This window comes from Branchiostoma floridae, chromosome 14 (genome assembly GCF_000003815.2).
Source record: "Branchiostoma floridae strain S238N-H82 chromosome 14, Bfl_VNyyK, whole genome shotgun sequence".
NCBI lineage: Eukaryota > Metazoa > Chordata > Leptocardii > Amphioxiformes > Branchiostomatidae > Branchiostoma > Branchiostoma floridae.
The window spans coordinates 12,257,705-12,272,175 of NC_049992.1; the positions used below are offsets into that span (position 1 = coordinate 12,257,705).

At 41.7% G+C, this 14,471-nt stretch overlaps 1 protein-coding gene across 1 annotated transcript; it reads right to left on the bottom strand.

Moving 5' to 3' along the window:
• Positions 1–1,424: 1,424 nt before the first annotated feature.
• On the bottom strand, positions 1,425–12,984 carry LOC118430319 (nose resistant to fluoxetine protein 6-like; the record flags this gene model as incomplete). The annotated part of the gene is given in 16 exon segments (XM_035841091.1): positions 1,425–1,636; positions 1,752–1,935; positions 2,098–2,240; positions 2,732–2,912; positions 3,146–3,281; positions 6,270–6,356; positions 6,542–6,621; positions 6,740–6,917; positions 7,130–7,231; positions 7,475–7,568; positions 7,836–8,006; positions 8,270–8,373; positions 8,669–8,771; positions 9,126–9,216; positions 9,723–9,886; positions 12,759–12,984. Coding segments are annotated over 16 exon segments (2,199 nt in total), but the record flags the coding sequence as incomplete, so codon positions are not given.
• Positions 12,985–14,471: the final 1,487 nt, after the last annotated feature.

Below are 14,471 nucleotides of genomic sequence, written 5' to 3' on the forward strand. Positions count from 1 at the left end.
GAGGACCTAGGGTCTAAGGTAATGTCTCGTGCATCTGTTTCCAATAGCTTGGACCAATTATATAATGTACAAAATTGAGAAATATCAGCCAATCATTGTTATTGTATTTGTATCAATATGCATCTAACTGGTTTCAAAAGTCAAAAACATGGTAAACTAGAGTTCCACGAACACATACCTTTGCCAAATAAACCAGGTTTGCTATGTAGAATGATGTCTGTAGACAAAAATGTGTTACTCATTACATTTTATTTTATATACCTGGAGTTACTTAAAATCTTTGCCATTGATTACACAAATTAGATCCCTATCTACATAATTAATATCAAAGTGTATGAAGCATCACTTAAGCTATCAGCATACCAAAAAATCATGATGATCTTTTCATCCCTTCTTGATTTATTCTATTCCAAAGTCTGAAACTAAACCGGCTCCAGCTGTTCAAGAAAAGACGTTAGGGGACCCAAACATACACCTCTTACTCTCGGCCATCTTCCTCAGTTACATATGTGACAAGTTTGAAAGTCCTATCACATAATGCAGTTAATTTATCATTTTTCCTCATTAATCATGCAAATTAGCTGTTAATTTACATAATTAGTATCTTATTATGTAAGTTTTCACTTAGGCTACCTACATATCTCTTTCTCAGCTACAAATGTGACAAGTTTGAAAGTCCTATAATGGAATGCAGTGGATTTACAAACTTTCCTCATTAATTATGAAAATTAACTGTCAATTTGCATAATACGAATTCCATCATGTAAGTCTTCCCGTTGGCTATCTACATACCAAAAAGCATGACGATTCGTCAACACGTTCATATTTCTCATTATATATGCAAATGAGACCATCATTTGCATAATCAATATGCAATGATATTTCTCTCTTTCTCATCTATATATGTGACAAGTTTGAAAGTCCTATCATGAAATGTAGTGGATTTACAAACTTTCCTCATTAATTATGCAAATTAGCTGTTGATTTGCATAATTAGTATTCCATTATGTAAATTGTTACTTGGGCTATCTACATACCAAAAATCATGACGATCCATCTACACGTTCTCGAGTTATTCTCGTCCAAAGTTTGAAAGGAAATCGGCGGCTGCAGTTCCAAACAAGCCGCTAGGGGATCCAAACTTACAGCACTTACTTTCTGCCCCAGGGGCTATCTACCAATCAAAAATCATGACCACAGCATGTCCATAACACGAGATATCAAAAATTGAGGTTCTGCTGCAGTACCTTAGTAAGCCGCTAGGGGGCCCATTATCGAACTTGACCTTCCTTTTCCCGACCCCTACCCACCTACCAAATATAATCAGGATCCATCCAAGGCTTCTCGAGTTATGCTGTTAACACACACACACACACAGACAGACTCACAAGCCCAAAACATAACCTTAGCCATTCTGGCAAAGGTAAAAATGCCACCATGGCATGTAGTTATGGCAGTGTTCAGCACATGACAATGAAACTTTAAAGTTTCTGGTCGAAAGTCTCCTGATTCGCTGAGATGCTGACGGACCATTGTCCGTTGGCTTGTCCTGGTATCTTGTCGTTTTCGTCGTTAGTTATCGCCATTTGTCCGTTGGATTTTGCAGCTCTGTCATCGACTGGTTGCCTAGTTTCACCTGAAAAATAAAAAAATGGCAACAACGTGTAAACAAAAATACGACAACAGTACGCTTGCCACAGCCGCAATCACTTGAAGTTTGCTACTCATACAGGAAATTCCCGTGCACGTACCGAGTTCAAGAGCTTGGTTGTCATGTGCCCCGCTGGTGACGTTGTTTGATGCCTTAGAGCTGTCCCTGCCTCTGCGCTGGGGGAAGATCAGCTTCTCAAGCCCGAAGAACGGGAACTCCACCATGATGGAGGCAACGAAGCCGCACAGGAAGGCCATGAAGGAGTACGCAATGAAGTAGAACCACTGAAAAAGACAGACGATCGAGTGATGTAAGTGAATACCAATGGCAGCCATGTATGAACAAACATAGACCAATGTTTCATTTTATTGCCGTAACATATGTGGTTCCGAATCTCATCTAATGATCAATGGTTTTTAAGGTCATGAGTTAAAATGATGTCTCACCCAATTAGTAGCCGAGTAGAACAGTGGTGTTTTGAGAGACATGGTGTAGACATGCATGATGATGGGGTGCACGAGGTACGCAGTGTAAGTCAGGCGACTCAACGGCACCCACCCGCTCCAGGATAGGAACTCCGTGATGATACCTGAAAAATGAGAATGGAATGTAAACGTCTCTAAGAACTGATAGAAAAAAATGCGTCTGCGCAGTTGAGATTGTTTTAGCGACAACAATAGAAATATTCTTTGTAAAGAACCGTAATCAAAAGATTTGATTTCTTGTATGGTTTCCCCTCCGCGTCTTGCATATGTGGATTTATGTGTGACTTTAATGTCTTATTGTTACGCATTTGTCGTTGGTCATAAACCGATGATTTCACTTGACGTAAACTACTGGCGCAATCTTTATATCTTTATCGATATAGCCCTATAACCGCCAATCGGCTTAAGACACCAGTTTGCACAGGCACGCGGCGCGGCCGCAGACGGTTATATTGCACTAAAAAACTTTGCACATTTCACTGCAAATGTTGTTTGAAGGTATCTAGTGAGGGTGCGCCTTGTTGTAAGACAATTTTGTAGGCATTTGAAGAAATGAGATCTGAGTAAAGAGATTGAAAAGTATGCAATCTCGTACCTCCATATCCAACACAACAAGCGAAGACGACCCAGGCCACAGCACAGGAAAACATGGTCCTGTCAAACGCCCTCCAGGCTGGTTGGCCCCAGATGGAGAACGGGGTCCCGATCCACCCGGGAGCGCCAACAAACAGAACAGCAACGGCGGTCGCACCAAACCAGCCCAGCAACATCAGCGCCTGGATGTAAGGAATCAGTGTAATACATGTAGTTTTAGAACTGTAATGCTACGTTGATTCCATAATATGGATGACATCCACGCGCGTCAATTTTCCTCCATTAAAAAAAACGTTTCTGACCATACTATATAAATCGGATGCAATGCTGATGCAAAATGAGTTAATGAATAAAACCATATTTTCGGTCAGCTGCTTTTAAGATTTGTACTTTTCTTTAAATACATCGTCCGTACCTTTGTGCTGCCGGTGTTGGGCACTTTGCGGTCAGTCGTGAAGAGAATGTAGCCCATGAGTAGTCCAACCATGTACGGTCCCATACGGGTGAATGTGAACTTGTACACCGTAGCGTAATACGATCCGGACGGAACACTAGAATGAAATAAAAGAAGAGCTGTGAGTCACAAGGACAGAAGATTCCAAAAAACGTCTCATAGAGAATGTAATCATGTCTGTTTTAAAGTGTAACTGAAATGGAATCGTCTGTAGCATTTTCTATCACTAATGTAAAAATTTGATCTTTACTGAAAAAGTCAATGCAAGTTTCAAATCAATTGTCCGTCCGGAAGTCCCTCAAACAGCGACATAAAAATGTGTACTTTGAGCTCTTTGCTGGAACTAATTAGGAACAGGCCGTGACGTCATTTTAGTTAGTCCCCTACTAGCTGGTATGGTTGACTAGGGGAATAATATACATTTGATAGACCCATATCTTATAAAGGAAACATAATTGATTGACGAAACTCGGCACGACTAAAGAACACATACTTCACTTCACTTGAAGAGAATTTCGTTTGTATTCACGCCACTAAAATATATCTTAGAGGCACTTGAAGTTGATGCACGTACTAAGAGTGCGTAACGCAAGGGGGGAGAAAGTTCATTATTGTAGCGTGTGGAATAAGCGGAGACAAACAGTCATCGCTTCTTCTATACACAAATGATAGCATTAACTTACATTATCCTCAGTAAGGAGGCAATGCTGTACATTAATTTGAAAATATTTTCTAGCGGAAGCGCAGAAGTTTGTGCCTCTTTGCGGTCCGACAGTCTGCAGCTTGTGTCTAGCGAAACCGGGGCTAAAGCTTCACTGTCGCGTACAAATATACAACAGCCAACTACGTACAATTCGCCAGGATTTAAATCAGAAGCAACCTCATTGCCACAAGAAATGCTACTCAAAATAAATTCCCACTCAAAGTATGTGTTTGTTTACAAACCTGTAAGCTTTTATCGGATAGATAGTACGTCGTAGACTGACTATTTCTAGTCGTGAGCACGGCCGATAGCTAAACGCCTCCAGATTTTGACGAGTCCGTGAAACATTTCGGGAGTGACTGTTCGTTCTGTCTCATATTTGTCTGCACAACAGACAGATTTCGTAAGCTCCCAGTGATTCGAGGAAAACACACAGACTGTTGTTTCCGTGATAGAAAATTCGAAAAGTGTGGTTAAATAATAGCGCATGGCACGGGGCCGCCATTTTAGTGTGAGGGATTTTTCTTTGTTGTTGACGACGAAAAATCCAAGATTCACTCGTAAGTAGGTTTTACGGAGACCATATCAGTACTACATATCAATGCTACAATATTCATGACAAACTCTAGCGACAAAAGTGCCAAGTTTGTAGCTACACGAGCAAAAAAAAACGAGTTATCGATGACATAGTAACGAGTCCGTACATGCTTGTGGTCCCGCAACCCCGATATATTTCCTTTGTTTACATGCTCAGGTTACGCTAGAAGTTTTTATACAAAACCAGACTATTTTAACTCATCTATCAACAACATGTCCACCGCTAAGACACTACACAACAGACAGATTTCGTAAGCTCCTAGTGATTCGAGGAAAAACATACAGACTGGTGTTTCCGTGAAAGAAAATTCGAAAAGTCTCCGGTTTTTAGCGCACGGCCGCCATCTTTTTTGGGGCCACTAAAGTTTTTCTTAGAGTTGTTGTTGTTGACGACGAAAAATCCCAGATTCGCTCGTAACTTGGTTTTACGGAGACCAAGAACTACAATATTCATAACAAAACCTATAGCTAGTGACAATTTTTCCAACGTATTTTGAATACGGTCAGCAAATTTTCGTGCTTGAAAATCTTGGGACAGCGTCGGCATCATTGCTGTTACGTGTTCGGTATAAGCGGTTCACTTTGTTATGAAATCTATCCGGACGCCGACTGTGAAAGATGTAAAATCCAAGAATCATTTGTGCTGTTTTGTGTCGGAGTCTAAGCGTACAAGTACTTCACAATAATGGCAACACAGTTATGACCAGAACAAGCGAAATACAAGGTAAATTTACAGGGCGAATTACTACTAGTATGTGACAGATAAACGTCCTGCAGCTGTGATAAACTGTGGCGAATTCACCCTTCTCCGCGCGCGTTCCGTGACTGGGAGTCGGCAGACCAGCGGTGTCAATAGTTGGAACTTTTCCTGCGATAATCCTTCTGGTCCTCCCACAGCTCTCCCCAATATAATCTCAAGGTTCATGTTGAAGTACGAGGGCTCGAAGTGTGCAGAGCCATAGATGTCGCGGAAGGAACCATGCCGATGCCTCTGAACAAACTTGATACATAATTTTGTACACTGTTTTCTAGCTCGCTGAGACTCTCAATTTGTCAGCCGCAGTTCTGTCATTTTTAACTTTGGGGAATCTGTGCATAGATATCCCCTCGGTAGACTGACTATTCTTACAGCTAACGCCATGTGGGCCTCCTGCGACACAATAACTTCTACTGGACTTTGTACTAACACGACCTGTAGTACAAGACGCCATTACAGCGGACGGGGGTAGAGCTACTAGAAGAACGCGACTCTCTAAAATGACGTCATGCATATCATTTTAATTCGCCCTCGGATGCCCCAAATCGCACTTTTTGAAGACGTTTTAACATTACTTCCCGACCGAATTATCACATGGAAAATATTTCAATCTAATAGCGAGGAAATGATCCTCTAGATCGTTAAAGAATAAATTGTATTCATTATTATTTCTGCAAGTCTTTAATGCTTTGACTTCTTTTCTTCCAAGTAGAAATAGTCTACAGCAGTGTTATATTCATTTTAGTGAATGAATGAATGAATTTATTGTACATTTTTGCCCAACCGAGCTAAGTACAGGTCACAACAAGTCAAAACATTTATATATATATATATATATATATCATCACAGATCTAACACAGAAGTTCGGCTTCTTCTCGTTTCTTGGTAATCGTGAAAATGTAGGACTGCATGGGTTTAGCTTAATGGCCGGTTTATTAAAACGCATCTGGAATATAAACTTGTCAGTGCTACTCATCTGTCTAAAGTATGTAAACTAATCGCAGAAGAGGTTGATAAAGCCACATACTTGACGAAAAGGTGGTAGAGGATTCCGGTGAGGAACATGCTGAGGATGAGGAAGAAGGTCACCAAACCTACACCCAACTTCGGCTTCCTGAAAGATATGAATAAACAATCTATTGATTACAACCGTTCGCCTGCAAATCTTTAAAAAGCTGCTCTGAAGGCTCTAAAACATTTATGGTTAGAGAATGCTTCTGTAAAGCAGTTGTCGTTTCAGCTTTCTATGTAATGATATCCGCGTTAAGTATGTATCCTGTGTGAGGCAAGCTGACTTACTTGTAGAGCAGAACCAGTAGGCCGGGAGCTATGACGTACAGCTGCATGTCCACACCAAGGTACCACGACCAGCCGAAACACTGTGGATTGGAAAATTGACCCGTTATGAAATGAGTGACTCTGATAAAGCATCACGTTAATTGAGAATCAGCGGTAGTGCTGATAACGTTTAAGCAACATTTTTTAGTATCTTAATACCTCTTGTTCACCGTTGAACCAGTTGTTGATGTATAACAGGTTTGTCCACATCCACGTTTGACAGGCTTTCATGTTCCCCGTGGCGAGGTTGATAGGACTAGCCCAGACGGGTCCCGTCCCCATGTAGACCATCAGGCAGGCAAAGATCATGATGAGGAAGGCGTACACGGGGGTCAGCCTGGAAACAAAGCACACAGTCAAAGTGTTATCTTAACAAATTGCTTGGATGAAACTTGCCAGTGAAGTATATGGTCTAAATCCCCTATCAGATATCATATCAAGACCATTGTTATGGCACGGCCTAAACATAGTACAGCCTAAAATTTACCTTACGTTTGCTAACATATCCACCAGTGAAAGATAGGGAACACGGTTAGAAGGAACCCTAACCTCCAGTAACGGTGCAGGTAGTGAAGAAGCAGGTCCTTCCCAGTAAAGGAGCCGCCATTCTTCTTCAGCTGCTTCATGAACAGGTAGGACACCAGCAGTGCACTGTAAAAAAATTCAATCAACGAAGGCTAGAAATGTAATTATACAGGACCGTATTTGTGTTTGGTATGTACATACTCAACGAATATTTCAATTTTCCATTAAATGCAGTTTTTTTAAAAAGCTACTATTTGTAAAAACTTTAAAAATCATATGGGTAGCGATTCCACAACTGGATATGAACATGTTGGTGCAATGATTAGATAAAGTTTGATTGCTTGTATAAATGTTTGATATAAGTTGTACCTTAATAGAAGGAATGTGTCCACGGCCATGTCCATGCTTCCTCGTATGAAATACCACCACTGTGAGAACCATTCATCCTTCTGTCTTTTGTTAGCTGTAGAAAAGCAGGATCAGTTACTAAAAGCTGTAAATCAGGTAACTGTACGCTTAAGTTGACAAAAAAGCTAGTCTAAAGGTATATTTGAATCATATTGATTTGATGACGTCTTCTTTTGATCAGAATAGCAGAAAACATGAACAACAAACACGTCATCCTTTAAAGGTAATCTCCAAGTCGCTAGTGACACTCCTCTGCCAGCTTTGATACTATCTACTGCCACTGGCAAATCTGCCTGGAGTTTACTCCAAAGGGGCATCTTACTTGTAAGCGTATTGTCGGCAAAGAAGTCCGTGTGTCCATAGATGATCCACAAAGTGCTGATGACCCGGATGCCGTGAAGCGCCGGAAGTTGCCCTGCCGGCTGGTATGTGTTGAACACTTTCTTGGTGTTGGAGTACACAGAGAAAGACAGAAAGAACCGACCAGTCTTACCTGGAGAACAAAAAACATCACATGAGAATCGCCGTATCGAGATCACAATCATATCCTGATATGTGTTGTCAACCATTTCTTAGATACAATATTACATATCAAATATCACAACTACAAAAGACGTCCAACCTCAAACCGGAATCATGATATAATGATGTATAGAAACATTATCATAATAAGAAAGGACGAGCAGCGCGAAAGGTGTGTCTGCATTAATGTTTAGAAAATTTCAATAAGACGCATCTTTAATAAATTGTACTTACTCTTAGTTATAGATTTCACCTTCTCCTCCGTGTAAGATACGTTTATGATGAATTCGAACAGCGTACCGATAAGCAACATCAGCAGGATGATGGCGATGAAGGATCTAGAACGGTGGTACATTGTCATTTTTAAAGATTCGGCGGTAAGGATTTCCTTTTTTTCTACAAGATTCGGCGGTAAGGATTCTGCAGTTTAGCTTCAGCACAAGAGTATCGGCCATATGATATTCCCTACATTGGAGTAACATGTAGCAGATGTTCCCCGCAGTACATTTTAAACAACTTCCAACAATGTCCCCATGAAGCTTATTTCTATTGGAATGTAAACTCACAGCTGATGGTGCAATATCAGTGTTATAATATACTTTTCTTGATATGATTGCACAACTAATGTCTTACAATGCAACGTAGGCCCCTGTGTCGAAGCTGGCGTACACTTCTTCCCGGTGACAGAGAATACCTACCACAGTCCAGCTGGGCATTGGCTTTGTACCAAGGAGGCCTGAGGAGGAGCAGAATGATGCACCATTAAGAAAGACAGGTGTGTTGCGTAGTAAAAAGTGTTGAGCAGAAAATAGGTAGTGTTGCGCATTGTTGCTATCGGCCACGGTACGACCACACATTTGCTTCAGGTCAAGTAGCCGTAGCTGGCGCAGATTTACTCACTATTATAAATGGGAATATAGGTTATGAAAGGGACTCATGAACTACGAGCGATGAGAAAGACGCTCAATATATTTTTCAAGAGCTGTCAAAACGACCTTATCCATCTAGAACATTAACAGAAAATAAAGATAAAACGATCTGTCTGTAGGAGTTGGTCACAAGTAATACCTCAAATGTAGCTCTAACATACCTGTGTTTGCAAGGAGTGCAACTTCAAGATCGCCGCACGTGTTGGGTACACAGAGTCCCTGTGTGAAACTCTGTGCTCCTCCCGTCAATTCCTAAGTACAAGAACAACGGCAAATAGCAGTAACACTTTTTTTATATGAATGAATGACTTTCGGCAAATTTCCACAATCGCACAAGGTACGATGTATGGCAACCAATAACAACTACTAGCTATATAGGCAATGGTACTACGAGGCTACATACAGAACAACAAAATATTATCAAAAACAGCGCAGCATATATAAGTGATCTGGTCTCGCATTTGGACTTAAGTATAGATAAACTGACCTACGTAGGCATATATATGAGTTGAACATTATATAGCAGCATATAAAAAAATATCTTTCTGTGTACCAGTAAGAGAGATGTGCGCTTTGGTTCTAATATTCTTTAACAACGCTTCTCTGTCTTTACTGTAGGTAGGACAGGTCATACTCATAACAAATTGGAATTCGTCTTCGACATTTTCATGGCAAGTGGGACACAGTCTCTGATTGGCTGGTGTGAATGATGTCATCTTCCTGAAAGAGTGATGATTTTGTCATGCCTAATGACCTACCGGTGCGATTCCTGTCCAGCCCAGTACACAGTACATGGCCTTCATGTCGGCCGGTATGTCTGGCGCGTATTTGACGCGGTCCCTGCAGCCCTTGAAGCTACCGAAGTCGTCATATCGACCTTCAAACAGAGCCGTTGGGTTGAGCTTTCCGCTACTGTCCAGCACTGGGAGGGCGGGGGAATGAAGAATGAGTTATAACCACGTGTTATTACAGAGGTTATCTATAGGTGCCAGTCTGATTTTATATGTATCAAGCTATGTGTCACAGTTCATACGAGTAAATCGGTATACATCGATTTGGCGGCCGATATGTTAGGTGGATATCTTTGTGCGAAAAATATCAAATTGATATAAGGTCTGCTCTAGCAACACTTAATGGAGCGGAAGGGCGAAACCAGTGCATGACGCCAAAAGGGGTTAATTGAGAAAGTCAAAGCATGGCCCTGTAGACAATTAGTTTTTAAAATTTGCTTTAAGACAGACGAGGACAATGCAGCACAGTACTCATTACAAGTTAATAACTTATTTCAACAGTGCAGACAGGACAGGACAGACAGGAGATAAAGGTAGTCTTGTCGCCCTTTGAGGCTGCACGGACAGTCATGAGGTGTCTCGGGCACGGTAGGCTGAACTCAACCCAGCTCACTCCTTCCACCTTTTACCTCCCCAGCCGAATTCAGGTGCCCATTTGTACATGTACATCTGGGTAGAGTAAGGAAGGTCGTACAAAGCGCCTTTTCTAAGGGCACGAAATCGGTGACATGACAGGATTCGAACCCGGGACCACTTGGTTCCAAGCCGAACGCTCTGTCGTTACGCCACACGACCCCACAACGTTATCAGTAACAAGAACCGAAGGCCACTCCAAGGTTACGGGTTACATGAGCCACACTGGGACTGCATATCTTAATCCGCTTACAACAGGAATGTTGTTGTTGTCCTTGTTTAACATCTATTTCACCGCTAGACATGAAGAAGCGTACTTTTTTCGATGGGTATGGTGGATTCTTTATCGATCCATTTAACGTTATCCACTCTTTTCCATCTGAGTGGAATTTTCCAAGAGCACAACATCAGGGTATGTTAGGGGATTAAATATAGGACCTCTTGACACCCAGGACCTCAACGACGCCCAGATCCGAAAAAAAATTGTTGAAGTACGTGCAAATACGTATACGTGCTGTCCACGTGCCAAAACGTGGGAAATCTTTTGGGATCCGTAAGTGGTAAGTACTGCCTCCGTGCGAACTCGTAGGGAATCCGACGAATTTTGGAGCACGCAGACACGCCGTAGAACTTTACGTGCAGGCAAAACTCAGTGTGCCATCGGGCTGCAGAATCGCCCCACGTACGTGCCAGTACGGGCGACGAGCCTGCCCTGTACAGCCTGAACGTTTTCAGAAATACGTGGCGGACGTGGCCTCCCCAAAAAACGTACGGACAAATTGCACGTACGGCGGGTTGTGCCCTTAGCTTAAGGAAGGTCGTGCAAAGCGCCTTTTCCAAGTGCACGAAATCGGTGACATGGCAGGATTCGAACCCAAGACCACTTGGTTCTGAGCCGAACACTCTGTCGTTACGCCACACGACCCCACAATGTTGTCACTATGTAAGAAGAACCCAAGGCCACTGCAATGTTACAGGTAACATGAGCCGGACTGGGACTGCATATCTTAATCCACTCACACCAGGAAGGAGCATGTTAACTCTTTTCGATTGTTATGGTGGATTCTTTTAGCGATCCATTTAAACGCCGGTCCACCCACTTCCATCGGAGTGAAATTTGCCAAGAGCGCAACATCAGGGCATGTTAGGGGATTAAACCCAGGGCCTCTTGACGCCCAGGACCTCAACGACTCCCAGATAAAAAAAAATTGTTACAGTAACTGATACTCAAAGTCAACAGCCTACAGGTTGAAAACGAGAAGGCGCTTGAATAACGTAACATTTTTTTTGTGTGTATTGACATTATAACCGAAGGTCATAGCGTCTGTTTTGACCGTTGGTACATGTTTTTGTTGCGGGGATTGACGCACACGTCAGGACTTGTTCAAAGGGCGTTGCGTAAATAAATTTAAACAGAATAAAATCTTGGTATGGCCAAAATATATCATAACGAATGACCAAGTATGCTATCTTTTGAGGTCAACAAATGATCACACATTATGGAAAACACTTATGTATCAACGACTTTAGCTGGGCACACCTCTGCTGTCATTATTTACACAGTTAGGTCATCCATAGGTCATCTTTTAATGTTTGACAAACTTTTACTCACACTGTTTACCGTTGCCTAGCTAAACGCAAAAGAGTATACTGATTGATTTGTAGATAATACTGAAAAATATGCTTATTGAAAACAAGGCTAACTGTCGGACATTTGAAAGAAGAATGAAACCTCTGAATCAGAAGGTACAAACTTTTCCATGTTTGCTAGAGCAAACTATTTGAGAGTTGAATAGCCCACAATAGAAGTACTTAAGACCATGTTTATTCGATTATATGATGCTGATGCGAGCGTGCGGATAGAAAAAAGTACATTGCCTTCATTATGAAATCTAAGTGGTCAGGAGGGTTGAACAAACGGCAGACAATGGTCTATTTTATATAGAACAATTTCTTCCTCATTTTTGTTAATTCACATCTTCTGCTTAGACTTTTGATTATCTTTTGCATTCTCTGTGTTAGTATCCGTTTTCCGATATTTTTGTGTAATTTTCGGCATATATTTACTCGTTTGTAGCTGCTTTGTGCATTTTACAGCATGGTCGAGGTTTGTTTTTTAAATGGAAGAAAACTGACAATCCATATAATCGCAAAACATGGCCTGAGCAATGTTTAGAAGAGGCGGGGCAAATAAAGCTGTATGTACAGTGTGTACGAGCCCCGCCCATCTCGGAAGATTGTGATATTCAGGGCAACAATTGTCTGTGCACCAGCCAAAATCTATAAGTCGCTAAAAGTAGTTAGCATGTACTACAACAACAACTATCTGTACAAAATAAAACAGTTGAAAACATGTTGCTTATGACTTACTCTGGATGGCGTAAGACTGGCCGGTCGTCATGTCGGTGTGAAGTTGTACACTCTGGTCATAACAAGACTCCTGAACCTGACCAGAATCCCGGAGACCTATGGTGTCGTTCCAGTCGATGGGCTTGGTGGAGGCCAGCTGCATGTAGTGTCCCCATGTCTCCCAGAAGCTAGCAGAGAACTGCCCAGCTACAGTGGTTGAACAGCATGCCAGCGACAGCAGCGCGACGACCAACCTTACCCCTTGTAGCCATATTGTGCACCTGGCGACTTCTCTCTGATGTGTGCTGTCGGCCTTGTTTGAACAGACTTTATATAGGGCTACCTGGTGACTCATTGTCCTGTGCAAGGTCGGTGTTTGTGAGTGTGTTTGTGTGACGCGGACTCACACCTGAGTCTCGTGATTACGTAGTGCTGTAGGATGTTGACCCTTGGCCTTGTAAATCCTAGCGTCTGACTATGTTGGCATGGAAACAGTGACGAGTAAGCCAGTTTGGTCACCTAATCCCATTGTTCCATAGTGCGATGACCAGGAGCTAGGGGTCACTAAACAGTACCGTGATTCGGCAGGTGAACTGAACCGGATCTTTCCAAAACCCTTGAGAAAATCCCATGCACAAAACACTCTTAACTCCGAACTGGCGTATTTAGCGTGATATATGTATAATGAGGTTACCAACTAGACACCCAGGAATTCTAGGTCTTGACAAACAAAAAGCAGGCAGTGGCCTCTAAGCAAGAATATGTCAAATAAGAGTCCTTATTCATTGTACACCCATCCCACTTCTCACTGCGATTGAAAATTGTCCAGAGCGCCGATACACCATAGAAAGTTGCTCTTTCTACTTTCCGGCATGCAATCCCAGCGCTGTCTCAGCGCAACGAAAATTCAAATGTCAACTCTTAGGGGCTGCCAAAGATTGCTCAGCGAATTTCATAAATAAAGAACGAATTTTCTTCCCTTTTTGTTTTTTGTTTTCTTTCAATTCATTCATTTACGTTTTACATTTATCAAATTCAATTTTGGCTGTAAACAAATTCAATTTTGTAAAGTGTACAGTAGCTCAGCGTGAGTCTCAGTTCATATATACAATAACTTCGGCTTGCTGTTTTGTTCTTATAGTTGACATGTACCTTGTTCCCAATGCATATTTTATCATGCCACGTTGCTATCGTTAATCATAGAATACTGCGATCCATTGAAAATAAGACCAAGTCTTTGATCATCTAAATGTACAGGTTAAGAACATGATAACAAAACGTTATCGTGTCTAAACTCAAAGATAAGCTAAGAAATGATAAAACTTTGTTCTCTTGTTTGTTCCACATCCGTTTGTTTTATCATAAATCATAAGAACGTTTTGAACATTTCTTCGAGTTCTATCTCGTAAATTTGTGTTATGTCTAATCTTAGGAGATCACATGGTTTGAAATCTTGAATAAAAGCATTATGTGTGTATCTTTTTAAAATCTATAATACCCATGATTTTAATTAGAAATGAGGTTCATGGCGCTTCCACTGCGCTCAGGCAAATCTGGCATCGCAGCGAGAGCGCCGTCCTCATTAAGTGCATAATTTATATATAAGGCGGCCAGCAACCTGCAGGACGCCAAAGGCCAATTTGGTACCCTCTCCTTTGTTAGTCACCTCAATTAAACCAAAGAGCTAATCTCCAAGCAGAATTCCTCCGGTGGTATAAAACAGTAACATAAGCT